Below are 27,473 nucleotides of genomic sequence, written 5' to 3'. Positions count from 1 at the left end.
CTCATGGGTTCATGGCTTTAAATTGACTCTCAGGTTACAGGCAGTTCACACCACACCTACTTAGATACACACCAGTCGGACTGCACACACACACACACACACACACACACACACACACTAAATGTGTGCATAGACACACACACACACACTTACTCTCACTCGTGCAGACACACTTGCTCTCTTACACTCACACTCACACATACTGTACAGTACATATACACATACACATACATACGTACTACTCACTCACAAACACACACACTCTCACTCGTACCGACACACTCTCTTTCACACTCACACACACACGCACACACACACACACACAGTTGAAATAGAACAGACAGACTTCTGTAGGTAAACACTTACAGTGCGATTACCGAAAGCCTTACCAGTGCAGGTGTGGCAGGAGTGCGGAGGCACACAGAAATCGAATCTCCTTGATAACAGATCGACTGGAAGGTGTGCTTAGCAAATGATTACATTGGCCCCGGCGCGGTCCTTGAGGGGAGATTAACGGCCTGTGTGTTTTGGAGACTGCTGTGGCCGGATTCTGTAGCATTTCTCATCACTAGAAACCCCTCGCCTGTGGCCTGCTAGACAGGCAGGAGCAGGGGCAGGGGTGGGGGCAGGGGCAGGGGCAGGGGCAGGGGTGGGGGATGGGAATTAGGGGGCAGAGACGCATGGCAGTAGTGATGACTGCTGCTGCTGCTATTGCTATTGCAGACTCCTGGGCACAAGGTCTGATATAAAACCAAATGGGCTTCTAAGAGACCCTGAACAATACAAACAGTTCATACACACACACACACACACACACACACACACACACACACACACACACACACACACACACACACACACACACACACACACACACACACACACACACACACACACACATACACACACACATATACACACACACACACACACACACACACACCCACACATTTATCACATACATCTATTATCATAGATACCATCTCACCCACACACATAAGCATCAGTATACACTTAAGCACCATTTTGATTGGAAAGTAGTTCATCCTTTGCCTGAGACTTTCCTAATTTTACCCTTTTCTACCATTTTACACATTTACTTCTCTCTCTCGAATCTCATGAGTGTCCACTGAACTATCAGCTGAAGCCGACAGGTAGTACTGCTGCCACTCTCTGACAATGTCTACATGGTTCATTTCAGCTATTTCTCCTTTCAAATTGTGCTGCTCCCTTCATTCATTCATTCATTCTTTCATTAATTCTTTCCTCCCTTTCTTCCCTCCTCTTTCTCTCCGTGACTCCTGTCCACCTGTCAGAGGTGTCCATTACCTCACTGCCCGTCTCCCTCTGAGCTGTGTCTCACTTAAGGCAAGTGTAGTCCGAGGCAAGCCTTGTCCAGTCTAATCAATGCAGCCCTGTCTGCCTCCCTGCCTGCACGCCTGATTATGTGTCCGTCGGGTGTAAGTTGTACTGGTATGTGGGTCTAGCACGCCGAGAGAGTCGAAACCCTCTCCGCAGGGATCGCTTTCTGCGTTCTTCAGGGAATCTTAACTTCCCTCGCCGCCAATTAATCGATTAGCGCGTTGGCCGAGTTCTTATGGCTCCTTTGCAATTCTGCTTATTCATCTTATCATGGCGTGCTAGTGCACGGTGGGCTATTAAAGCCGGTACAGTCCTCTGAGCCGGTGCCAGTCAAAGTGAGTTATTCAGTTCATTACAATCCCTTTTTACAAGGTTATACCTTTGTGGCCCCAGCACTATTATCAGGCCCGTGACTGCAGAAATGTGTTTTTAATGACATTGTTCCGATTGGATGTTTTATGTAGAGCGCCGTAAGTGTGATGAAACGGCAAATGGTAATGTTGCTCCATGGGTTGACTGGGCTTATGACATTTAGTAAGTTACAGTCCTCCTACAGTGAAAAGAATGTGTGTTTTGGGCTTTTTTTAAACACACACTCCCCCCCCCACACACACACACACACAGACAGACACACACACATACCATTCCTATAGACCCCAGCAAGCTTTAGTCCCACATGGGAGTTCTTCTCCTCTTCTTTCCACACTTACATTTGCTTAACAATTGCTTGGAGGGAGAGAGAGAGAGTAAGAGAGGGATTGTGTCAGTGAGAGTGAGGGAGAAAGAGAGAAGAAAGTGAGGGATAGGGGGAGGGAGAGAGAGTGTGAGAGAGAGAAAGAGAGAGAGAGAGAGAGAGAGAAAACGGGCTGAACTGACAGTTTTGTTTCAGTTTGCACTTTTGTTGTTAGTTTAGACGAGACACGCCCTGATATTTCTGAAAACCCTCTGTTTTCTCAAAATTTCATCAGGGAAACGGCTCATGGAAAAAGTTCAGGAGGGAGCCGGTTGAACCTCTGTGTGCATAGCCATGTTTTATTTAACTCTTTCTCTTGAACTCTTGTGGCAGTCAAGTGTGTGTGTGTGTGTGTGTGTGTGCGCGCGCGCGCGTGTGTGTGTGTGTCTGTTAAAATGAAAATAGTCGTGTCTGCATCTGAAACTAATTAGCCTTCAGTTGATGTGTCGTTTTTTTTTGTTTTTTTTTGACAATCTGCCCTGCCAGCTTTGGGAAGTTTCCCTCCACAGTCATCACGGGTCAGCTTAATGTGGAGACGCAGACGGAGACACAAAACATGTCTCGTTGTCTCAACTCCTCCATTTAAGGAGTGCTGCTGCGCCATTGCTTGTACATGTCCTCTGCAGTTACATTCCTTGGTGAATGGTGATTGTTGTGTTAGTGTGTCCACATGCTGAGTGTTGAAGTTAGGACTGGGGGTCAACTCAGAGATGGCCGAGCTGGTCACAGCACAGCATGGCAGCGCTAGGCTAGGCGGGGTCCGGTGACAGCGGGGTCTGGGGCTGGTGGTGGTAGAGCAGTGTATGCAGCTCAAGCTTTGCCGACAGGCTGTTTTGAGAGCTGTTTCTACTCCAGTGGCCTTGTGCCGGTCCCGCGTCGAGTGGCAAGGGACGGGGGTGCGGGTGTGTGTGTATGTGTGTATGTGTCTCTGTGTGTGTATATGGGGGGGGGGGGGTTCTCCAGCCTTCACGCTGATTGTATAATTACTGTAATGGGAGGTAGCAAGGGGATACGTTCCACATTCTACCCCCTCCTCCCCTCCCCTCCTCTCCCTTCCTCTTCGTCTCTCCATTCCTCCTCCTCCTCCTCCTTAGCCCCTCCACTCCCTCGCTCCAGGACGAGTGGACTGAGAGCCAGTCTGGTCGGCCAGCAGTTTATCCACTCCCACACTCTCATGTTTACTCTTCCACGCCGTCATGGCGGCCATCTGCAGGGACCTGGACCGAGCCTGAGCCTGAGCCCGAGCCTGAGCGCGGCCAAGTCGACCGAGGCGTCCCGCAATAATCCTTCCGTCTATCTAACAGGGTCTTTTGTGTGGACGTGCTCAGGGGGATGCCTCATGACAAAAAGCCCCTCTCGTTGCAACTGTAGGATTTTCTGTGTGAGCCCTTCTAAGAGAGGGCCAGACTGCGGCTCGTCGTGTCCTCCTGCAAGATTTATTTTGTTTTTGTGTATCTTGCTTTGGATGGTTGTTTTGGAATGGTTATTGGATATTTACACATTGCTACGAGCGGTCCTCTCCACAGCAAGACATTCACCTCAAGCATGTGTGAGATCTTGGACTAGATGTGGTGCTTTGTTAAAGCTCTTTGTGCTTAGTCAATGGTGGACTCTGTTTTTGCCAAGATGACACCATTGTTGTTTATTATGTTCAGTGCTGCCCCCACTGGTTCTTTGTTTGGCGTAATAAAGTTATTTGTGTGTGCACAGGGGCCTTCAAGATATGATCTGCCTTTCCTTTTCCAAGGGAAGCACTTTGATGTTTTGTCTCTTTTTGACAACCAGAACTCATAAATATTGTCCCCATAAATAAATATTGTCCCCATAAATAAGTCTTTGTCATGACTTCAGGAGAAGGCCTCTGTCAGGTGGAAGGCAAAGCTTTTGGGTCTGCATGTTCCTCATACAGGGGTCAGTGCAGGTTTCTCAATCAGAGGATCTTGGCTCAAACGAGCTCTCTGCTGCATGTTTGTGGAATGATTAAGACAAATGATACTTGTTTGAGCATTATGTGAAGTTCACTAGAAACCTGAGTCAGAGCATTTTTCTCATTCTTCTCTCTTTCCCCCTCTCTCTCTCTCTCCCTCTCTCTCTCCTCGGTGCACTCTCTCTCCATCCCTTTTTGTGGGGATCTGTGTGTCAGCATTATGCAGATGCAGTCTGCTTAAAATGGGGAGCTTGACTGATGTGTCCCCTTTGTCGTGCACCCCCCCCAAACACACACCCCTGGGACTCTGGCCCAAACCAAACCCGTATTGAACAACTCCGGGTCGGGATTTTCAGGCCCCGCTGAGCTGAATTCAATCACAGCGTTTACTCAAGTCTGGACCGTGAGCCAAGGGGAGAGAAATATATTGAAGTTCATTTGCGATGCACAAATGAATGTAATATCATTTGTAAAATGGGGGACTGCAGTCTCAGCACTTACCGAAAGCAAGCACGGTCATAAAAAAAAAGATGTCGATGAGGGAGTGTGGGCGAAAGAAAGGCGTGGAGATGGATGTGTAATGGGTTCCCCCTTATCCAGGGTCCAATCCATCCTGGCGTGACAGACGAAAAAAGGAGGGAGATCTCGCCAGAAGCTTTTATCTGTAATCTTTCTCCACACGGGGCATCATGTTATTGAAATCCATCGAGAAGCGTAGCGAAGGACAAATCCGCCATCATCGCTTCACGTCCAAACTCTCGGCGCTGAGCTAGCCGTCGGTTCCGTTTCTGATGATTTGTTTTTTGTTCCTCGCCGTGCTATGAATTTCTCTGCAGGGCCGTGGGGACTGGTTTTGAAAAGCACACAATGGTCAGTGTCTCTGGACCATAGTTTTGGGCGTGTATGTGAAATCGCAAAGATAAGGATGAAGGATATTGGTGTTGGGTTGCTCAAAAGAGTGTCAGTGAAATGACAAAAGATAAGGGTGTGTGTGTGTGTATGTGTGTGTGCGCACGTGTGCATGTGTGTGTCTATTCGCACTCCTGTGCCTGCCTGCCGAAATATTGCACTGCTTGGTGAAAGACTCCCCAATTCCAGTGTTGAAAGGGGCCTCAAATTAGCATTAGTGGGGATTGAGGGAACACTGCTGTTCTGGTCCATTTACCTTGGATAAAACCGGCCCAGTCTGCGGCAGGTGGAACACAGTCTCTCCAGAATACAGCATGGCCTCACCTCAGTGCCCCCTATGCCCCCACCTCAGTGCCCCCTATGCCCCCTCGACTGCATCCTGCTTATCGGCTCTCTCATTTGCATTTATATGACTTTGGTGTTTGCCATGGTTCCGTGCCGGCCGGGCCTGTATGAGACATACTTCGGTCAGCCTTTTCTGTGTTTGCGATGTTTTTTTTTTGTTTGTTTTCCGGTCCAGGGTTTTGTGTTGTTGTTTTTCGTTTTCCCCCCGCGCTAGACTTTGATTGCTCTGTTTTGCCCATCTTCATCACCTACCGGCGGACATTTTGATTAGCTGTCAGATCCTGTTAGCGTCCCCAGCTTGGAGAGAGACTGAGGCATTTGATGTGATGTTTCACAGACGGCAGCTCTCATATTGCATCATCAGAAGCTCGTTCAGTTTTTTTTCTTTCTTTTTTTTTTTTCTTTGCCCGCGCTGTCGCGAAGTCGCCAGAGAGCCACCAGTTGTTTTTAATGAGCCTCCAAATGATGGGATGTACCAGAAAATGTCGCTCTCTTCCGGCTTGTCTGATTATATTCAATTGAGCGCCGGCAGTCGGTGGCGGTGTAATGGCGTATCTGGCCCAGTCTGTGCGGACTGTCTGGCTCTTATCAAACTTGGAAGGGGTTCTAGATCGGCCCGATTCGAGCGAGATGCCCTCCGTGGGCCTCCTCCGCAGTTGCCGCTGCCCCTGCTATCTGTTATCTGTCTGGGCTGTGGGAGGATGTGCAGGGGGTGGGGGGGAGGTATGGGGCGTTGGGTTTGTGCGGGGTGGGGGTGGGGCGGTCCGCTCTGTGCGAGAGATAACTTGGCATTTCCTCTTTCTCTCCGCCCTCACCACTCCTCTTCCTCCCCCGCCTCATCTTCCTCCCACTTGCTTGTCCTTGAGTCTCATCTCAATGGAAAGTTGGGAAGTGGAGGCAGAGCATAGCGGGGAAAGGGGCCAAAAGGTGGATTATGTAAAAGTGTGTGTGTGTGTGTGTGTGTGTGTGTGTGTGTGTGTGTGTGTGTGTGCGTGCGCAGTGGGGTTTCACTTTCTCCAGCCCTCACAATTTATTAGTGTCCACCAGTTTGTGCTCCACTGGCTATCCACAGCTGCCCCATACATCCGTCAGATAACGCGAAGGCAGAGGAGGTCCACTACTGTGGAGCAGCTGGCTAGCTCACATTTTTTACATTCAAAAGCGTTTTTTGACAAAAATTGCAGCCTGAGCTCCCACATTCCAAACATGCAGAGCCAGGCTTGGAGTCTGTGGGCAACCTATCCACTTGACTCACCATTCCTGCGATCCCAAGTGACCTGCAATCAGGCTTGAGTGGAGCGATCTCCAAGGCCGAGACTCGGAAGGACGTGTTTTGTCTGGTTGCGGCGGTGCACGTGCGCGTGCCTCTGACTGGGTGAAGCTGTCGTGGGGGGGGGGGGGGGGTGAGGTAGAAAGTCTAGAGACACGTCACCTCAGAGATCCCGAGACTGAGGCTGAGACGAGGAGCCTTGAGATGGCTCCAGCAGCCGAGGCAAAGCAAAGCCAGCCCATTAACTTCCATTAAGTCAGGTACCCCCCCCGCCCTCCCCCTTCCCCTCCCTCCAGAAACATCCACTGGGCTGCTGCCTCGGAAAACTCTGTCTCATCCTCTTCAGCTTCACTGCGTCAGTGAATGAGTAAGGGAGAGTGAGTGTGTGTGTCTGTGTGACTGTGCATCTGTCTGTCTGTATATCTGTTCACTTCTCCTTTAATTATAAACTTGAGTCACCCAAGAGTTTGAACACTGCTTCAGAGAGACACACTAGACTGCCCACCCTTCAAAAACCCAAACAAAAAGCCTCCCGTGGCTTCTCTTAAGCAGTGCCTGTGATTATCAAACTCTTAATCCACTTGGATTACTCAACCAGACGCTTCTCGTGACGTGCACAGACACACTTTTGGTGCGTCTGATATTCCGACTGATTTGGAACTTGGGATGTCTTTTTTTTTTTCTTGTTTAGTGCGTTTTTCCCATTCTGAATCCTTGAATCCTATGGCGGCTTTCAGGGGGATTGGAAGCCGGATTTCTTCGTTCCCTCCGCACGCGTTTCCCTTTTTGGCGCGAGCGCATCCCATTTCCCCGGGCAGATCACTCTCCCGTCGGCACGAGGAGGCTGTCAGCTGTCGGGCCTCTGCCCCGATTTATTTGACAGATTAATTTCCTGAGTCCCGCCGAGGCACCCCCACGTCACCATGGAGATCTCTCCACGCTCCCCCACATCTGTGTGATCCATCACGCTCTTCCCTCCGCACTTACGTGCCTGTGTGTGTGTGTGTGTGTGTGTGTGTGTGTGTGTGTGTGTGTGTGTGTGTGTGTGTGTGTGTGTGTGTGGCGATGCTCCCATGCTGCGCACAGTGGCAGGAACATTGAGAGATGTAGTCTCGGGGCCCAGGACAAAAAAAATTCTGATCGATCAAATATGTTAGAAAAGTTGTCCAGTGGGACTTTAAGCCTCATCAGAAGGACTGATGAGTATTTGTTGTTTTTGGGAACTCTGCTGCATGCATCAGAGGGAGCTCTGAATATCTCACTAGATGGATGCTCACTTCATTTTTGTTAAGCAGATATGTAGAGCTCAATCAGAACCCAACATTTCAGATGAGGCAGAAATCAGAGGTTACCTCTGTGCTAATGATGAAATGAAATGTATTCTGTTTTTATTGGATATTCAATGTAATCTTCTCACACAACTTTTGGTTTTTCAGGGCAATGATTGATATGAGTAGGCATTCATTCACTGAGATATGTACTTATTCATTCACAATCCAGCTGAAGATGGAAGAGAGAGACCGCAGTGTCTGAATGTATTTTGTGGTGGAAAAATAGCCAAAAATTACTCGAATGCTAATTGTTCTCTTTTTTTCTCTCTTCTTTTCCATGTCTGCTCTCCTGCCTGGCCTTTTGACGTGACCTTCTGTTCCAAAGGTAAGAAAGCTTGAGCCCCCAGAGGAGCGGAGGCCAGATATGGCACGACTTTAATTAGCTCAGTCATGCTTTCTCCTTCCTATTGCTTATCTAAATGAGTTGGAGATACCGCTAATCCTTACTGTTTCCGATGGAGAGGCCCTGTGTAAATGACCGAATCCTTCAGACCGCACCGCCACCCGGACAACTGGTGTAGATTAGGAGAGTGCCCGCTGTTATTCTGTTTCCCTCGAAGTTGTTCCCAGAAGGTGTGTGTGTGTGTGTGTGTGTGTGTGTGTGGTACTAGATAGCTGATATTGGAATCTGCATGGTGGTGTGTGTGTGGTATTGGATAGCTGATATTGAACTGTAAATGGTGGTGTGTGTGTGAGTATGGGCATGGCTGGTAGAGGGGGAAGGTGCATTAGTCGTGGGGGGTTGTGACTGTGTGTGTGTGTGTGTGTGTGTGTGTGTGTGCGCGCTATGGGGGGGATGCTGCTCCTGCATACCAGAGTGCTGACAGCGTCTCCGTCTCCGTCCCTATGAGTGGAACCCCGGTGGCTGAGCTCTGAGCACTGAGCTGAAACCCAGCTGCCAGCCGCTGTCGTAAATGAGCAGAGGACATTATCTCTAGCCCCGGAGGCAAAAAGCCCCCCCCCCCCCCCCCCCCCCCCACCTCCACCCCCCTCAAAGGGCCACCGCGCTGCTCAGGGGGCTGCCACTTCCTCCACCATTAGGGCCCCACTAGCGGGCACCGGTGTAAAACAATGCCCCTGGAATTTCACTGGATTGTACACTCACACACTCACGCACATATTATGTACATGTATGGTCCTGTACATAAGCTGATTTGGTAGAGCAGAAATAGCAAGATGGCATTGCTTAGACAGAGAGAGAGAGAGAAAAGATAGATGACAGATGGACTTTTAATGTCCTCTTGTCTGCTCTGAGCTAGCAGAGAGGCCTTGCTGCGCTCTCTGGGAGGTTATCGTGTGTGTGTGTGTGTGTGTGTGTGTGTGTGTGTGTGTGTGTGTGTGTGTGTGTGTGTGTGTGTGTGTGTGTGTGTGTGTGTGTGTGTGTGTGTGTGTGTGTGTGTGTGTGTGTGTACAAAACAGGGACAGGAGAGGAAGGAGGTTGGTGGTCTGGCCTGGGAATGTAAAGTGTGTGTGTGTGTGTGTGATGAGTGAAACAGGGCAGGAGACTCTTCAGCAGCTGTTCTGGAGACCAGTCAGCACATCTGTGTGGCGGAGGGCAGAGAGAGAGAGAGGAAGAAAGTGATGGAAAGAGAGAGAGAGAGAGAGAGAGAGAAGGAAGGAAAGAGAGATAAAGAGAGATAGAGCCCTGGGCTGGAGCAGTGCCAGCAGGGCTCAGGGCAGGCAGCCTTCCAGTGGCATCTGGAGGAAACCAGAGCTCCTATCCTCCACCCCAACCCACCCCATCTCCACCCCTCTCCACCCCCCAGAGAACACGGTCGCGCAGGGCCAGGGCCCCCCCTCACTCTGGGAAAAAGACACATACACACACACACACACACACACACACACACACACACACACACACACACACACACACACAGAGAGACCAGAGGACAGGAGGCCTGTCACACGCTCCGGCTCAGCTTGTCCAAATGAGCAGACACGAGGGAATGAGCAGTCAAGGACCGAAGAGACCGAGACTGAGACTGAGACTGAGACTGCCACCGAGCGTGAGTGACAGCCGGAGATGGGATCGGAGGACGGAGAGAATAATGAGCGCAAAGAATTAGTGAGCGAAAGAGCCAGAGGTAGTGACTAAGACAGAGAGAGAGAGAGAGAGAGAGTGTAGAGAGATACAAGAATGATCTGGAAGGAGCAGGGAGAGAAGGAAGAGAAGGAGGAGGAGTTGGGAGGGAGGGAGGGAGGGAGGGAGAAGTCCTTAGAGGAAGCTGCTCAGTGTCGCTGCACATTTGCAGCCAAGAGAGCCGGCAGATAAAAGATCATTAAGTGCTGATAGGGGCAGAGAGGATCCACCTCCCTAATGCCATCTCAATAAAACATATGAAGCATAGCAGAGGGGCCAGGCATATATAGCCTCCCCTTATTCTCACTCCCTCTCTCTCCCGCCCTCTCTTCTTCTCTCTCTTCCCTTCTCTCTATCCCTCTCTCCCTTCCCCTCTCTCCCTCTGCCTCTCCCTCTCCTCTTCTCTCTCTCCCTCCCTCTCTTCTTCTCTCTCTTCCCTTCTCTCTATCCCTCTCTCTCTTCCCCTCTCTCCCTCTGCCTCTCCCTCTCTCTCTTCTTCCTTTCTCTCTATCCCTCCCTCTCTCTCTCCCCTTTTCTCTCCCCCGCTCCTTCCACCTCTCCTGCTCCTGCTGCTGCTGGTGGTGGTTGTGGTACTGTATGTGCGTGTGATGAGGAGACATTATCTTGAGGGATGTTTATGGCCGCGTGCTGTGCCCAGGGCAGGTGGGGATTTCGGCGTGTCAGAGGGGAGGCGGCTGGCGGCTGCTCTAATGGGCGCCGTTCGTCAGCCCGGGCCACTGCCTTATGGACCCTTACAAGAGTGCTGCTTAATGGATGGCAATGGAGGGCATCTCTCTCTCTCTTTTTCTCTCTTTCTCTCTCTTTCTTTCTCTCTCTCTGACTCTCTCTGACTCTCTTTTTTTGCTCTTTCTGTCTCATGCATACACAGACATGCACACACACACACGCACACGCGCACACACACACACACACACACACACACACACACACACACACACACACACACAGACACAGTGCTGGTGTGCAGTTGAGGCGGGGCGAGCATGTTTTGTTTGTGTGTTTCGTTCCTTTGTTTGTGTGTGTGTGTGTGTGTGTAGTGTTTGTTGTTTCTGCCACTCACCAAATGTGCTCAGTGCGCTGGCAAGTGCAGATTAAAGTGTTTACACTTCTCATCCGTACCCCGTCGGACTAATCCCCCGGCGGTGCCGGGGAACGCACTCAGCCGGCCATCCGTCCGGCCGCACTCCCGCACAAAGATCACATTTTCATTGGCTTAACCAGACGGGCAGATGGTGCTCTAGTGTCCGTGCTGTCCGAATGTATGGACAGGTCACTGGGGCGCATCGGGGTTAACACACACTGAAAGAGGAGTGATGGTAGGGTCAATGTTGGAGTTAGTGTTAGGGTCAGGGTTAGGGTAAGTTTATGGTGAGGGCTTAATGTTCAGGGATTGTTATTACAGTATGTGCACAGGCCTATCCGAGAATACATGAGAATAAAATAATGAATGCCCGAAAGTTAAAAGAAAATACAAAAGACATACGGTAAGACAATAAAAAGGATGATAAAAGCAAGAAATTCAATGCAGGTTAGGTTAGGGCTAGAGGGTAAGTGTTTGTGTTATTGTTCGTGTTAGGGTGATAATTAGGAGGAAAAGAAGTCATAGAGTTGTGGAAGTGGAGGACTGAATGTGGATTCAGCTCTGGATGTTTTGGGACGGTTCTGACTCCCAACAGAGGAAGCCCGTGCCAGATGGAGCCATAGCATAACAGCAGCATTATCTTGCCCTTTGAGTGTGTGTGTGTGTGTGTGTGAGAGATGTTGCCCCTTGTCGTCACACGGTCATAAATACATGCTTATAAAATCACCCTCTTTTTCCCCTACATTGGGCTAAATTTGCCTGCTCCAGTTCAGTGAGCTTTGAGTGCTTGTCATGCAAGTAGTGGCATTTGCACTGTGACTGTGTGTGTGCGTGTGTGTGTGAGAGAGAGAGAGAAAGAGAGTGTGTGTTTGTGAGTGTATATGCCCATCTTTGTCAGCGGTAACTGCTCCACATTTGTGAATTTTCCTAATGACGGGCCGATACAATTTAATGTGCAGTGTGAGGGGGCAGATTGTGTTGCAGCATGATGAGTAGTTGCACTGCACTTTGCTGTAATTTAGGAGAAATGATTAATGCCTGGCACGCACTTTGTTTACCGGCTGTGTGCGCGTGCGTGCGCACTTGCACATCCTTGGGAATACTGAGAAGTATATAGTATATAGTATATAGAAGCAGACCAATTTGTAGTGTGAGAATTTGATGGCAAGTGCCAGGAAACCATTTAGACACAGAACATTGAACTGTGCATGATGGACTGAGCATTATATAAGGGTGAAATCATGCATGGGATAGGAGGAGAGAAGTTGCCATGCTGCTGCATGCATTCAGACGGAAGTTCTTCATTTGTTTCATTTCATGAGGCTTAGGATCAACATTCATCCAGACAGTCATTCATTTCCCTGCCCTCCCCCCATTCCACTGTATGGATGTGTGGAGGCATGCCTCTTTGCATCTCTTTAATGCACACATCCTGGTGGGGGGATGTTCAGTCAGTGCTAAGCCTCCTGCTGGACAGATATGGATACTGCAGTTGTATGACTGGGAGTTGATAGTTTTTTTCATGCTTTGCCCCTCATTTTGTGTTGTACACATACCACTGACCACTGAACAGTGCTCTGGTCTAAGAGCTAGTGTAAAGCATTGAAGCCTGTCGCTAGTCAACCACATGGCCTCAGTGACTCTTACCCTACAGTCACTTTAGCTACAAGGGACAGTGACTAAGCAGCAGGCTTCCATTCATCTTCAATAGGAGACCATTTTCCGACAACAAGCGACGAGCCTTGCCTTTACCGTGAACAAGGCAGGGCCAAAATAGACAACAAGCCTGTTTTGTGTCAATACCGATTGATGTGACAAGGTGACTGCCAATCGGATTGATGTCGACATGAGAGAAAGAAAGAGAGAGAGAGAGAGAGAGAGAGAGAGAGACTGTGGATTTCAATGCCAAGTGTTCATGGCAGTGACTTGAGATGCCAAACGAGTTGATGGTACTCAGGAGTTATTTCCTGTCGGAGCCTCTCGTCAGGCGCAAAATAATACAACTTGTGCTGTGTTTAATACATCTCTATGTCCAGATAGGAATGCACAACTTGTGGTGTTTTTAACACATTGCCTTTGTTATACTGTGTACACTCTTACAACAAATGTGTTGAAAATAACACAACTTGTGTTTTTTTTTAAATGCATCTCTTTATCCAGATAGGGACAAAAAGATGGGGATATAGGGAACACAAGTTGAGTCGTTTCTAACACATTGCTTTTAAGAGTGCAGTGTCACATATTGTGGACCTCAATAAACACACACACACACACACACACACACACACACACACACACACACATTCCTGGTGTCATTGGTTCATTCAAAGGTATTTTCTCAAGCTGACTTGTAGTGCGTGTGTGCGTGTGTGCGTGCGTGCGTGTGTGCGTGTGTTGTGACTTGTATAGATGTTTTCGTGCTGAGATGTTCTGTTCCTCTATCTCACTGTTCATTCCCATAAAGAGGCAAACTCCTTCACACAGAACGGTCAGTCCTCTGAGACAGCATGATCTCCAGAGGCCCAGGTCCTGCCCAGCACTAAAGGGCTAAAGCGGTCACGGAGACCGGTCTCTCAGTTCTGCTTCTGGTTTGGAATGAATGTCTGTCTGTGTGTTTTCTGTCAGTGTTTTTGTCTGTGTGTGTGTGTGTGTGTGTGTGTGTGTGTGTGTGTGTGTGCGTGTGCGTGTGCGTGTGCGTGTGCGTGTGCGTGTGCGTGTGCGTGTGCGTGTGCGTGTGCGTGTGCGTGTGCGTGTGGGAGGTGGGCTGGGAGGGCAGTGGAGAAGGGGGGATGATTTTGTATGGAGACATGTGCATGTTGTCAGCACTAGCCAGAGTGTGTTTATACATACACACGTACACACACACACACAGGCCTCCTCAGTGCAGATAGTGCTGAAAGTCATCCCAGCAAAGCCTGCTGTCTGCTCTGATGACCACTTTATGAGTAGGAATCTGGCACACACAAGCTGAATCAGTAAGTCCTGTGACCGGAAGGGTAGTGTGTGTATGTGTGTGTGTGCGCACTGCAGGGAAGTCCTGTGGGCCAGTGAGAGAGAGACTGTTATCTCAGGACATGGTCAGAGGTGTGTGTGTGTGTGTGTGTGTGTGTATGTGTGTGTGTTTGTGCCAGTGATCTGTGGGAATCCGCTGTCTTTGGAACCGTGTAAAGTGTGTCAACCTCTAAGAGATTGGGTGGGTGCCTAAGCCCCTCAATATGACATATGTGTTTGCATCCATCCCTCGCTCCCTCTCTCTCTCTCTCTCTCTCTCTCTCTCTCTCTCTCCCTCTCTGTTTCTCTGTACCTATCCCTCCTTCCCTCTCCCTTCCCTCTTATGTCATCATCAGGCCTGGCTCCGTGCTCCACCAGTGGAAAGTAGGGCTGGGTGGAAGGAGGCTGGCCGCCCGTGCTAAAATTAGACCCTGGCAGATGTGGTTTGCTGGAAAATGGAGTGTCCCCTCCCTCTCTTTCTCTTTCCTTTTCTCTCTCTCTCTCTCTCTCTCTCTTTCTCCTTTCTCTCTCTCTCTCTGCCTGATCGAACATCCCGCCTCTTTCTGACTCAGCAGTCTCTCCACAGGAAACTGGGTCAGGCACGTTCGCTCCTGAGGTCATGCTATGCCTGAACCGGGGGAGAGGGGAGAGGGGAGAGGATGTGGGTTGGATGAAGCGGGACTGGTCAGTCTGGGCCAAAGATTGTGTGTGTGTGTGTGTGTGTGTATGTGTTTTATTCCACCACCTACTCTCACCGAGCCCCAGATGTCAAAACAAGAGGTTAAGATGAAGGTGAAGCTCTTGCTGGCCAACGCAGACCACCAATGCAGTTTAGAGGAGCGGAGGAAGTGCTCTCGGATGAACGCGCTGATTGGTTGAGGACAAAAACAGGAAGTCATCGGGCGAGATTGTCAGATGGTGCTGCTCTGAAGTGGTTTGCACCATCCCTGCACCCAGCCCCCACTCTCCCTCCTCGTTGCTGGGTGAGGCTAACCATTCAGGGCGTTAGCAGGCACCACAGTTAGTCACTTCATTAAAATTTAACTTTGCCCACTGTTGCACCCGCCTCTGTCTGTTTAGAGTTTGTGTGTGCCTGGGGAATTGGAGCACATGTGAGGATGCATGTCAGTGAAGCTTAGAGGCTGCCTGACCTGACTCTGGAACATAAGAGCCGACATGGAGCCTGTACAACTCATACACACACACACACACACACACACACACACACACACACACACACACACACACACGTACACACACACACACCCCCTTGCATACACGCACATACACACACACACACACACACACATCCACAGACACACACAGATCTTAGTCTGACCTGACACTGCACATAGGAGTTTGCCTTTGCTCAGAAGCACAGAAATGGCCTATGGTGAGGGTACATGTGCGTGTACACAGTCACACACATGCCATCAGTAATCACCACCTTTAATCCTCTCTGTCTACAGTTAACAGTTTGCCCTATTAGATTATGGTTAGTAAGACCATCGCTCTATCTCCTTGACCCCCCCCCATCCCCCCCCCCCCCCCACACACACACACACCCCGATAATTTAATGAACTTTAGGGATGAGTGCCATCAGTGCAGAGAGGATTCTGCCACTCAGCAAGGGCAATCCAATCTCCCATCTCCCCTCCCCTCCCCTCCTCGCCTCCTCGTAACTCACACGTCTGCACAAACAACTTCCCTCGATCTTCCTCGTTATTCAGCGCCCGCGCGGCAGTAATTATGATAAGTAGCCAGACCTGAGCAGAGTCCCCTTGATAATAATGCAGGTGATGTGTTATTGCTGCTCTCCTACACAGCATGTTCTGAATGACATTGAGGACACGCGCCCCCTAGTGGCCTGTGCTGTGCTCTTTTCGTTTGAAGAAAAAAAAAAAAGTCTCGTCTTCTCCCTCCACTGGTGCCAGCGCTGTCGGAGTCTTGAGTTTGCTCCGTCGAAAAGGAAGCGCCGTCCTTCAGGTCAATCTGAAAGCGGCGAGGCTCCGCACTCACAATAATTAGCTCGGGGAGGTCCGCATCAGCAGAAACCGGCGGCGCTGGACACCGATGAATGGCAGAAGTGCCCCCCCCCCCGGTGCCATAGCAGAGGCTGGCATGAGGCCACACACGTAGCAGAGAAGAATAACACCAATCTTCCTCCTCCTCCTCCTCCTCCTCCTCCTCCGCCGCCGCCGCCGCCGCCGCCGCCGCCGCCGCCGCCGCCGCCTCCTCCTCCTCTTCCTCTTCTCTTGTCCTACTCAGTGCCAACCCCTACATCGACTGGCGGTGAGGGGGCTTCCATGGCGTTTTTCCTCCTCCTCCTCCTCCTCCTCCTCTTCCTCGTCCGTATCTCCCCCATAGACTCGTAATGAGGGGGTTACTTGTATGAGAACGGCAGGGTGCTGCTAGCCCAGTGTGAGCTGTAGGCCCTCATCAAGCAAAGCCTGATTAAACAGCAGTGGGGGCTGATCTAGTCACCGGAGGGAGCGGGAGGAGCGGCGGAGGGGGACAGAGTGACAAACAATGGGTCTGAGGCGCAGACTACAGAAATGTCCTTAATGAAGCGTGTGTGTGTGTGTGTGTGTGTGTGTGTCTTTGTGTCTTTGTCTTTTAGGTGAGTCGGTATGGTGTGTCAGTACAGGAGTGACTTCCAGACAGCCAGACAGACATAGGTTTTTGTGTGCTTAGAGGTGCTTTGATGTAAAGCAGAGTACAGACTCACACACACACACACACACTGACATATCCCTTGTGATGCATCACCAAAGACGAAAGACAAACAAAACAACAATAGAAGAGGTGCAGTTTAATATGCAGGTGTCATTGTAGGAGTGGTTGCCATGGTGGTAGTAGTAGTAGCTGTGTGGATGGAGGAGTAATAGGGATCTCTCTCTCTCTCTCTCTCCCTCCATGTCACCTGGGAGCCCTGATCAGCCAGTGTTGTGTTGAGGAACTGAGTGCTGATCTACAGTGCCTTGTTTAGGGTGCAATGGTTGGCCCACTTACAGGAAGCCATGCCATTGATCTCTTTACATGCACAAGGGAGCTAAAGAATCAGTCACATGACACATGCTACCTAGCATGACACATTGACAATCTTGACCTGGCGTTCAACGGCCCCGTAGCTTCCTTGGGAGGCTTTTAATGTAGCTGCACCAGTTCTATCGCCTGCTCCAGCATCAGATAATCACCTCTTGTGTGTTCTGTTGTGCTTCGGGTTGTGATGAATGCCTCGTTCCCGGCCATGCCTTATGCCTTCCTTATGAAAAAAAAACCCTGCTGGGGGAAGGCATGTACGGTCCAGCTGTGGTCTGCAATTAGCGTGGCCGTCAGGGTGGCGGGGCGGCGGCCTGGCAGGACGGGACGGGGGCCAGCTGATCTGCGCTAATGGGGATTTGGAGCCGTGCTAATCAGTTAGCCGCAGCCTGCCGCAGAATGGCTTAGCCACAACAATCAATACTGCCGGCATTAGCTTGGCCAAATCCCCCGTATTCGCCAGGTTCCAGACGAGATTGATGGGCGTTAAGTTGACCAAGGCTCTGCAGTGATCTAATGACCCTTACGGTTTGGGGAGAGAGAGAGAGAGAGAGGGAGAGAGAGAGAGAGGGGGAGAGAGAGAGAGAGAGAGGGAGAGAGGGAGAGAGCAGGCGAGTTAGTAATGAGGCTGGGTAGTAATGCCTGTTGGTGATTGCACCTTGGAAATATCACTTTAAAGATGTGCTACCACCTTAATGGCTTGCAATTTCATTACACTTTTGAAATTTGCTCAGTAGTGAAACACATATTTCTTTCTAAAAAAAGTGAACTTTAATATTAATGAGTATGTACTATTTTTGACTTCCCTGGACTCCGTTTGTGCTGTTGTGGTGTCTGCAGAGCTGAATTGTTCTCCTTTCTTTTTTTTCTTTTTTTTTGTACTCTGAGTGCAATCTCATCAAGGAAGGAATATCAATAAGGCCATTCTTGATGAATATTAGCACTTATTTTGCTCCATCAGGGCTCTGGGCAGAGACGCCGCTATAACTCTTCAGCCTGCGCGGTGGCCACGGCCCAAAGGTGTTGCCTCGATTTCATAAGCTGTAAATTTCTTAAACGATGATGATAAAACGCTCATAAAGCGCTGAATAATTATGTCGTACTTTATTGTCGGCAATGACGAGTCACTCACTCGCCTGGCACCCAGATGACTTGTGGTCGAGCTCTGATGACTTTCTGAGAAGCGCACAACAGGCCGTTTCTCCCTGCTGCCATTTTTTCCCCTGTCCGTATCCTCCGTGGATCCTCCTTCTGTTCTCTTCTTAATAGAATCTTCTGATGTTCCTTTCTAGATTGCGGTAAATAGTTTGTTTACATCTGCTGGATGTAGTTTTTGCGAAAGCATCGTTACATTTTAGTGTGTCGCTACAACACAACACATTCACACACATACAGTACACACAGGAAAATGCCACTGATGTTATTCCAATTGTTGAGGGTAATTGACACAAATGAATCACCAGCACCGACAAGCACACACATATAGACGCATGCTGATTTGTTTGCTTTTTCTCTCAATATCTCTATCTCTCTCTCTCTCTCTCTCTCTCTCTCTCTCTCTCTCTCTCTCTCTCCTCCTTCCCTCCTTCTCTCTTTGTTCCAGTGCTCTTGTGGCCTATGTGCTCTCCCCATTTCCCCAGTGCTTAGTTCAGGCCTGGGTAAATGACACTTGTATTGGATCCCAGCTGTATTTCTCAAATGAATCCTGGGAAGCATATTTCTGTCAGAGCAGCTGAAATCGATAAAAGCAATCTCAAACCTAGTAAACATTTCCCCTTGCCACGAAAGATCTCGCCATAGTCAGCCATTTTTTGTTTTCTTTTTGCGTTGTTTCTTTGGAGGGGTGGATGCCCCCCCCCCCCCACACACACACACCACCACCACCATATGTTGTCTGCCATTTAGTGATCTGGGGGTGGCTGCTATTATTTACAGCATATTTCAAGGCACGATGTCTGCTGTCACAGTCTCAAGTTTGGGTATGGTTGCTGTAATTTCACCTAAAAGCCTGCGTACAGCCACAGTGCTGTCGTCAAAGCCACTCATTGACTATTTAAAAAGCACAGCTAGGACTTGGTTTGTGGCATCCACAGTATTGCTTTTATTTGACTGCTTTATTTAACTGCGATGTGGTAGCCTATTGATTTTAAGTGCAATGAAAGGCAATATAATTGTTCTCATAGCTGATTGAATGTACGGCCCATTTTATGTAGTTTGTATTTGATTCTAGAGTGAGTGTATGACGGTACACTTTTTCTTGTTATCTTTGGTGGTAACTGCATTTTTAGTATGTTATATAAAGATTTGGTTGGGTTTAATTGGGTAAAGGAAAATGTTGTAGATGCTTTTTTCAGCTAAATTAACTGCATTGCATTTCAGTTTTTTCAGTCAGAAGACAAAAGCAGAAACATAGTTTTATTGTCACATTGGTACAGGCCAGCCATTCATGCCTGTTTAAATGCAACCAACTGTTGGCCAAAGTCCTGTCTCATCTGATCAGAAGCTAAATAAGAAATGAGTCGCCTCTGCTTGTGAATGTTCTCTGTGTTGACGGTGATGACCAGTAGGGGGCGTCTCCACTGCCTCCATGCTCCGCAGGGTAGCTGTAGCGCTGCTCCCGACTGCCGTTGCCGTGGCGACGGAGCAGCCGTGTGTGACGCAGGCAGATGAGGTCTAATGAGGAGGAACGCAGAGGGCAGTGTTGAGCTGAGAGAGAGGCCGAGACAAGCTCCGAATCCCAAACAGTCACAGAGACACGGCTGCACACACACACATACACACACACAGGCAGACAGACACACACACACACACACACACACACACACACAGATGCAGAGATACACATTTATTGCTCTTATTGTCAAGCTCAGCTATGGGGAATAATGGGACCCATTTGCTGCTCCTTTATAATGTTGAGCGTGTACTGAATGTACTGGACTCCCAGGCTAGCCCTGGTCTAAGGCAGCACGGGGCATGTTCTGTTCCTGCATACTTTCTGAGTCCTGTGGCTTTGGATCCTCAGTTATGATGCACGCATTTTCATAACAGTTTGTAGCACAATGCCTAGTATGCTTGGTCCAGTGTGCCTGGCTTGGGCTGGGTCAAGTGGTTACTACCCCCCTCTAAGCTCTAAACCATGTTATCATACTGCAAACATGCGTCTTTGCTGAAGCGCTGTGCTAGTTTTCTTCCTCCTGGGTCTGAGCTGCGGTATTGTGTTCTCAATGAGTAAACAGATGTACCAGTACTTGCAGCTCCGAATTAGGAGAGACATATCCGCTGGAAACATCTTTTAGATGCTGATTGCAATAGGCTTGCAATGGCACCATGCAAATGATAACGGATGGTTCATTGTGCAAGATTGTTCTCTGTAGCAGAGGTTCTGAATTTTCCCATATAGCATTTTGTTGTGATTGTACTTTTGCCCACCTTCTCTTGCCGTGGCCTGTGGACTGGATCTCAGTGTGGAGTTTGTTACGCTAAATGTGTTTTTGTTCATTTATGTGGTGTGTTTGTTGGCCAGGACACCATGGCAGAACGAGAAAAGCAAGCTCTCATAAACGTCTGTGTTATCGATTAGCAGGGGCCTTGGCTGTGCTTTCTCACTTTGATGAGAAATCCTCTCATTAGCTCACAGTAAACACACCAGAGGTCTTGATGCAGGCATGTGTGTAAGTGGGAATGTTTTTTTTTCTTCCTGTTTTTAAATGGTGGTAATGAAGGCCACGCTGCCCAGTGTTTAACACCACCAAACCTCCCTGATGCCGGGGCTTATTGCCTTGATGAGGGGCAGACAACTTAAGCCCTCTACGACGCCTCCCGTCAGAACCCGGAGAGAAGCTTCCTCTTTTCTGCAGAAACTTGTCCTTGGTGCGGCCATTATGAATCTATAATACTGGATCCACTGTCGGCATGTTAATACTCAGCAGAGACTGCACCGTAACACTTGGGGGGGAGGAGGGGAGAGAGGGGGGGTGAGGAAAGAGAACAACTGAATGGAAACATTACAGACGTTACCCAAACTTGTCTCACAATTTGCAAATCTGTCAGTTCCCTTGTTTTTTTTTCCTCTCTCTCTCTCTCTTCCCTCTTTTTTTCCATTGAGGCAGCCCAGAAAGGAAAAGCGAGTTTGCGTAGCATTCATGGAGCTGGGGTGGATTTCGGCGAGATGTGAATGTAGGCCTTGTCTGCAGCTGAGTGCCTAAGCAGCGCGGCGTCTGAGCCCGACTGACAGCCTCTTTGGTCTCGATTTGAGGGAACCGTCTGATCCACTAATCTCCTCTGTAGAACTTCACTTTTATACGTTCAACCATTTTCTGTTCCGCTGCAGTCTCGCTCTCTCTCTCTCTCTCTTTCTCTCTCCCTCTCTCTCTCTTTCTCTGTCTCTTTTTTGCTGTCTTTCTGCCGTTTTTTCTTTCTCTGTTTCTTTCTGTTTCTCTCTCCCTCTCTGTCTCCCCATCACATATTCTGGTGGTTTTGTGCACACAGTCTCGGCTAATCCAGCTCAGTTCAACTGTCCATATGTGATGCCCCCCTACATCGCAGGGAAGCTTAAAAAAAAATCTCTGTCAGGTGGAGGCAGTTTGGGGGAAATTTGCTCTCCAATTATCTCCATGAGCTGGGATTTTCGTGCAGGGGGGACCAACTGCCCCCCCACCCCACCCCGCCCCCCCTTTCTGAACCCACAGAGTGCCCATAAATTATCTGGGTTAATAGAAGTCCCATCAGGATAATCAAGCCATAAAGGTCTTATCAACAGTCATGGAGGTGCTTCTACCATGCGTCCTTTGTGACTTGTCTTCTGAGCTTGTGCAGGCGTGGGACAGGAAATCCTCTTACTTTTTGGGGCGGGGGGATTATATGGGCAGGTGACATAAACTTCGGAGTTTGTGGAACAGAGAGAGAGGAAGTTTTACGAGCCACAGTTAGCAAGTGAGCAAACAGGAATCCGTGCCTTAGCGACTCCAGATTTGCTGAAGACAAGTAGTCAGCTTATTCCCAGTGCCGGTGTGGGGTTCTGCACTCCTCAGCAGAAAGCCCCAGAATTGAAAAATGGCTTCACAAGGCCTCAGGTCTTGTCACAGTCATTACCGGGCACCCATTAACAAGCACTTTTTGTCATTAGAAAAAGCTCCTCTGAACATTTTTTCCCCCCCATCTGTGGTTGGCTGAGGTGACAAATTTGCCAGAGAAGGTGTCTGGCCAGCTTTCCCGCTCTGTAAGGGAATCCTGCCTAATCACAAACACATCTCCCACAGGTGTCTAATGCCACTGCATCTCCACAGTGCAACACTTTTTTTTTCCGATTTGGTGCCTCTTGCCATGAAAATGGCCTTAGGCACTGACATAGCATGATACCGTGACTACCTCAGACAGCTGTGAAAAAAACAAATCAACCGAGCCTAGTTTCGGTAGAGAGCACAATGAAAAGTCTGTTGTCGTTACCAGATCTCCAAATCTGAAAAAGAACGGTTCTTTACTACCATTTTTCTAAACAATTGTTTTGTCATTGAATGTGAAATGCCGAGCTATATCCCAAATTGAATCTGAGGCAATGTCGAGACTAAACTGGTGTTCTCAATGAAAGCCCACTTATCTAGTGCATGATAAAGAGGCTTCTCACTCTGAGCAAGGATGTTTATTTCTTAACAGCTCTGTCAGACTGTGATAAGTGTCTCTTTTAGGGAAGGACTGCTGTGTCAGTTTTCATTAATCTCTTAGACTGTCACTGAATGAATACTTCCAAAGTCTGAACATCTCTTTAGGTTGATTTTGTAGGTTATTGTGGGTATACGTATGTTAATTTAGTTTACACAGTTTCATTTAGTTTGCACAGTTTGTCAGGCATAATATGTCCTCTCCTCTTACAATGTGTCCAGAAGCTTTTATAATATTCTTAACTTCTTGACAACCTTGACTGATCATTAGCAATGCTATTTTTAGTCTGTACAAGCTGCTAATTTTCCTCTATTTCTGCCCATGGTATTCCATTCTCCCTTTGTGAATGTGCACACCCAGCTAAAGTATAGTTTAGACAGTGCCTAACTAAGCCATCAATTATGCTTTACTATGAATGTAGAAGCTTTTGTTGGATGCCTTTTGTGAGGGGCGGAACATTTTTGCAAAATTTTTACAGCGTGCTTTTTTTTTCCTGTTACAGTCAAAGGGCTGACTGATGGTCCCTGAAAGATTTGCATTGCCACCATCTTAATGCTTAAAAGACTTAAGTGCTAATGTGAGCTGATCTGCGTCGTTGTGCGTCTTCGAGTTGGAATCACAACTAGCAAACCTGTTTCAGGGATTAAAATGCAGCAATATTCTCGCTGGTTGCTGCAGCCATTACTTTAGCTCCCAGTGCCGAAGCATTTCATTGTGGCCGAGAGGTCTGGGCTTGTTTGTGGCTTGCCAATCCCAGAGGAAGAGAAGTGAGGGCACATCGAATGGCCTTCTTCCACCCAAGCCAGTCTGCACTCCTGAACTTGAGGCTGATAGATATCGACAACATCGATTATGGTTTGGGATACAGCACTAGAACATAATGAATGTCCATACAATCCATGGTCAAGGGATCTTTTGTTTTCAATCCCACACTGACTCCAGACCATTTAGAGTGTAGCCATGAAACGTCTTTGTGCAGAGTTTGAGTTGTCTATTGATGTAAGATGATGCAGTTAGTTCACACCTCTAAGAAGAGCAGGGTTTTTTTTTTTTTTTCGATGATGGGACAGGGAATATTATCCATGCAAGTCCAAATGTCACAGATTCAAAGCAATCTCCACTCTCAGGTGGATGGGTTCAAAAGCCAGAAGCAGAGAGAAAATAGCTTTCCTAAACTATTACCGTGGTGACTGTGAAAGAGGCTGTGATGGCAATAATCTGTGACATGTGGTCATGTCAATTTGTTTTGTTTCGTGGCCTTGTGTTACAACCTTGTGTTTCCCCTGTACAGCAAAAATGCCATTTAACTGAGCCAGATGGATGAGCGTTATTTCATGTCCACATTGCATGTAATTGCATGTCAGGTGGTCTCCACTGACTGTGGCACTGTGGCATGTTCTAGAGCCTACGTATGTAAACCACACAGCCTCTCAAGAGTTGGATTTGTACCTTTTGAGTGTTGCTAGTGTCTTTTGCGTGTGGGGTCACTTCTGTAATATGTCAGGAGTGGACATGCCCTACTGGGGCTCACCTGCGTGCCCATGCCATCATCTCAAAAAGTCATAACAAGACTGCGGCATATGGCTTGTATTGGCTTGGCACACTCATCATATTAAAGGCCTCTAGGTTTTACTTACCAGCAGGCCCTGTCCTCAGTGTTTCCATGGAAACAAATGCTGGTGCTTGTGCAGACTGTATTTTCTCCCGAAGATGTCCAAAACATGTGGCCTAGCCACCTTTCTGATATCATTAGAAATGTGAAACTCTGTACAGTTGAGAAAGCAATATGGCAGAGCTTAGGAGTGTGGGGGCTGGCTGTGGAACTATTATTTTATATAATATGTTATGCGCTCCATGTTTGCCTTGATCCAGGAAGTTCTAACATTGCCAAGTGTAATGTGGAGTTTTTTGCTTGATGACAACTTAGATGAATAGCAACTACCGCGCTAGTTTTACCCTGTTGTGAACCTACAGTACATTAACTAGCTCCACGGTTATCCTTCCAGTAGGTGTAGTGTTCACCTAGCATCCCATAGGACTGCTGTTCTTCTTTCCAGGTACACACAGTTTCCTTCTCCCAGTCATATCCGGCTTATGAAGGCAACCATTTGGGAACATGTTTACAGTACACACAGTGTTTTGATGGCTCATTATAGTTAGTCAGCAAAACATTACTGACCATACAGGTAGTTAGGTAGGTAGTTAACATACCCTACAGGGGGGGGTGGGGGATCTGACTTGAGGTCATTTCCAGATCCCACCCATCTTTCTCTCTCCCACTCACTTCCTGTCTATCTTCACTGTCCTATCTGAATAAAGGCAAAAAGGCCAAAAATACATGTATATACAAAAAAACATACGCTACAGACATTAACAATATTTATAGGTGAGGTTGTTGGGGTATCTGTCAATTAACCCCTAAGCAGAACTCTGACCCCAACCCTAACCACAACCCCCTGTTAATGGTCCTCACTGTCATGCTGTCAACAGATGGTTTGTTAATTGTTTCTGATGGGCCATCCAGAGAGGGTGCATGTGTTTTTTTTTTTCTCCACGTCTCTGGTCTAGTGAGCATGACCGTGAGAGGTTAAGTGGGCAAGTCCAGAGCTGGCAGTGCTGTCTTCTCCTGTCCTCTTTTCTCCTGTGTGCAGGGACTCGCTCAGATGCTGTTGGCACCTCTTTGATATTGCACTTTGTTTGGGGGTGAACTGTGTTCACAGCAGATGGTCTATCCCAGGGTGGCGGAACTATTTGCATGCCCTGTCTGTCGTCCCATTAGCACTGTTTAAGCAGAGTGTCCAGGTATCTCTTCTGAGTGTGACGAGAGAGGGAAGAAGCAGCCGAGTGAGCACAATGGGATTAGCACTTGAGTTTGTTTTGCACTTCAAGGCCCAAAAGGATGCGGGTTTCAATGGTCCATTGGGGAGATGCCTTTGAAGTGCATATTTCTTCCAAGCTGTGTCTTGTTGACAATCTTATTGTGTTGTGGTATCATCTTAACAGATGTCTCCCTTTTTTTGTTCTGCAGGAAACAAGCTCAACAAGGACCTGAAGCGCTACCTGAGCCAGAGGTTTCAGAAGTCCTCCCCAGATCACGAACTTCAGCAGACAATCCGCGATAACCTGTACCGCCATGCTGTGCCTTGTGAGTACATTGCCAATTCAAGTCTCGCTTCAAGTCTCAAGTCCAGTTCAGTTCCAAGTCTCGCTCCAAATTCCTCCTGTCCACTCTTATCCTTTGGGTCTCCTCAAGCCGTGCAAATTTTTGCATTTTAATTTTAAATTTATTTTTTTTCTGGTGAAAGACGCCAGTGCTGTTTCCTGCCCTCTCTGGCAGGAAGACCTGGAGCCATGTTAATTCGCAGACGCCTTCCTACTTAAAGAGTGCCCTGTCTTTAACATACTTGTGGTCTTGTTGAGAAACGCGCCCACAAGGGTCTCATGGTGGAAACCCGACTCCTGCGTTTGAGGCTTTTTTTTTTTTTTATTTGAGCTGTCAGTGTATAGACTGGCTCTGGACCAGTGGGTGGAATGGCGAATGCGACTGTGCGTGTGTGTGTGTGTGTGTGTGTGTGTGTCTTGGGGAGAGGGGAGGTGCTGGGTTTGTTGCGATATCTGGCCATTGATTGAGTGGGTGGCAATGAGACTTGTGAGTGTGTGTGCTCCCACCAAGCTAACACAAACTTTTTAACCATTATGTAATTTGATAGCAGTGGTTACAAGCTTACACAAAAGGGGAAAAAAAGAATTGAGGAGAGCCAGCTGGCATTGCGGTTCTCTCCATCCTTTGAACACAAGGGTACATGCCTTATGAAACCATGCTGTTGTGTCTTTTGCACCCACTGCTATCTGATCCCATTGATTATTGATTGGGCCTGGACCCGGAGGAGCTGGCTGATGAATGCATATTGCCTTTTCCATCCCAGCAATCCCCGTAAATCCATTTAATCAGCAAGGTCTGCCGGCTTTGCCCATGCCATTTGATTATCGTGAGATGGCCCCCAGAGCTTTCCCCATCCATTGACTCTTGAGGCCATCCTCAAAATCAATAGGAGTAGTGACTTAACATGTATGTCTTGCCTGACATTCTCCTAACAGCCAGGTTTTCCTTTATAATCAAGGATGAATGGATGGACGAGGATGGACTAACCTACAGTAGTCCAATTCCATATCTGTTGACACTATATATTCTATGTGATGTATAGATATCCTGTATTGTTATTGGAAGTGCTGCATAGAGATCACAATGTAAGCCACCAGAGTGATGAGGTCTGTAACCACATACGCTCGCTAATCTTTCAAAACATCCCCTTTCACATACCGTATTGGTGTAAGTGTTACAAGGTTTTACTCTGAGATGAGTAAAGCACATGCCAGCACTGAATCCAGTGTTTCCTCTCTGCCTCTTCAGCGTATTTGGAGACCCATGGCATGTTATGGCCTCATTGGCTTGGACTTATTGAGTACATAAGGGGTCTGTTAAATAGGTATCTGTGGTCAATGCCCATAGGACCCTTTAGTACTCCCCACAGTTTATCTTAGTGTTTAGCTTTAGTGGAGCCCAATAGACAGATGGTCTGGATTAGCGTACTCCTTACATTGAATTAGAAGCCCCTGATCTACTTATAGTTTGATTGTGGGGCAACATAAAGAAGAATGCATTAAGTATAGCTCCTTATGTTGGAACACTGAATGCTGAAGTTGCACCGTCCAGCTTTG

At 48.3% G+C, this 27,473-nt stretch overlaps 1 protein-coding gene across 2 annotated transcripts in view; it reads left to right on the top strand.

Annotated features, from left to right (window-relative positions):
- Positions 1 to 27,473, top strand: part of magi1b (membrane associated guanylate kinase, WW and PDZ domain containing 1b) — a 114,883-nt gene that overhangs the window by 26,234 nt on the left and 61,176 nt on the right. For both annotated transcript variants that reach the window (XM_062545886.1, XM_062545885.1), the window contains exon 2: positions 25,783 to 25,899. In XM_062545886.1, the coding sequence (XP_062401870.1) occupies positions 25,783 to 25,899 (117 nt within the window). The remainder of the gene's footprint in view (positions 1 to 25,782; positions 25,900 to 27,473) is intronic.

The sequence above is a fragment of the Sardina pilchardus genome, chromosome 9 (assembly GCF_963854185.1).
Source record: "Sardina pilchardus chromosome 9, fSarPil1.1, whole genome shotgun sequence".
NCBI lineage: Eukaryota > Metazoa > Chordata > Actinopteri > Clupeiformes > Clupeidae > Sardina > Sardina pilchardus.
The sequence above is the reverse complement of the archived record's forward strand: the minus strand, read 5'-3'. Positions and strand labels throughout refer to the sequence as shown.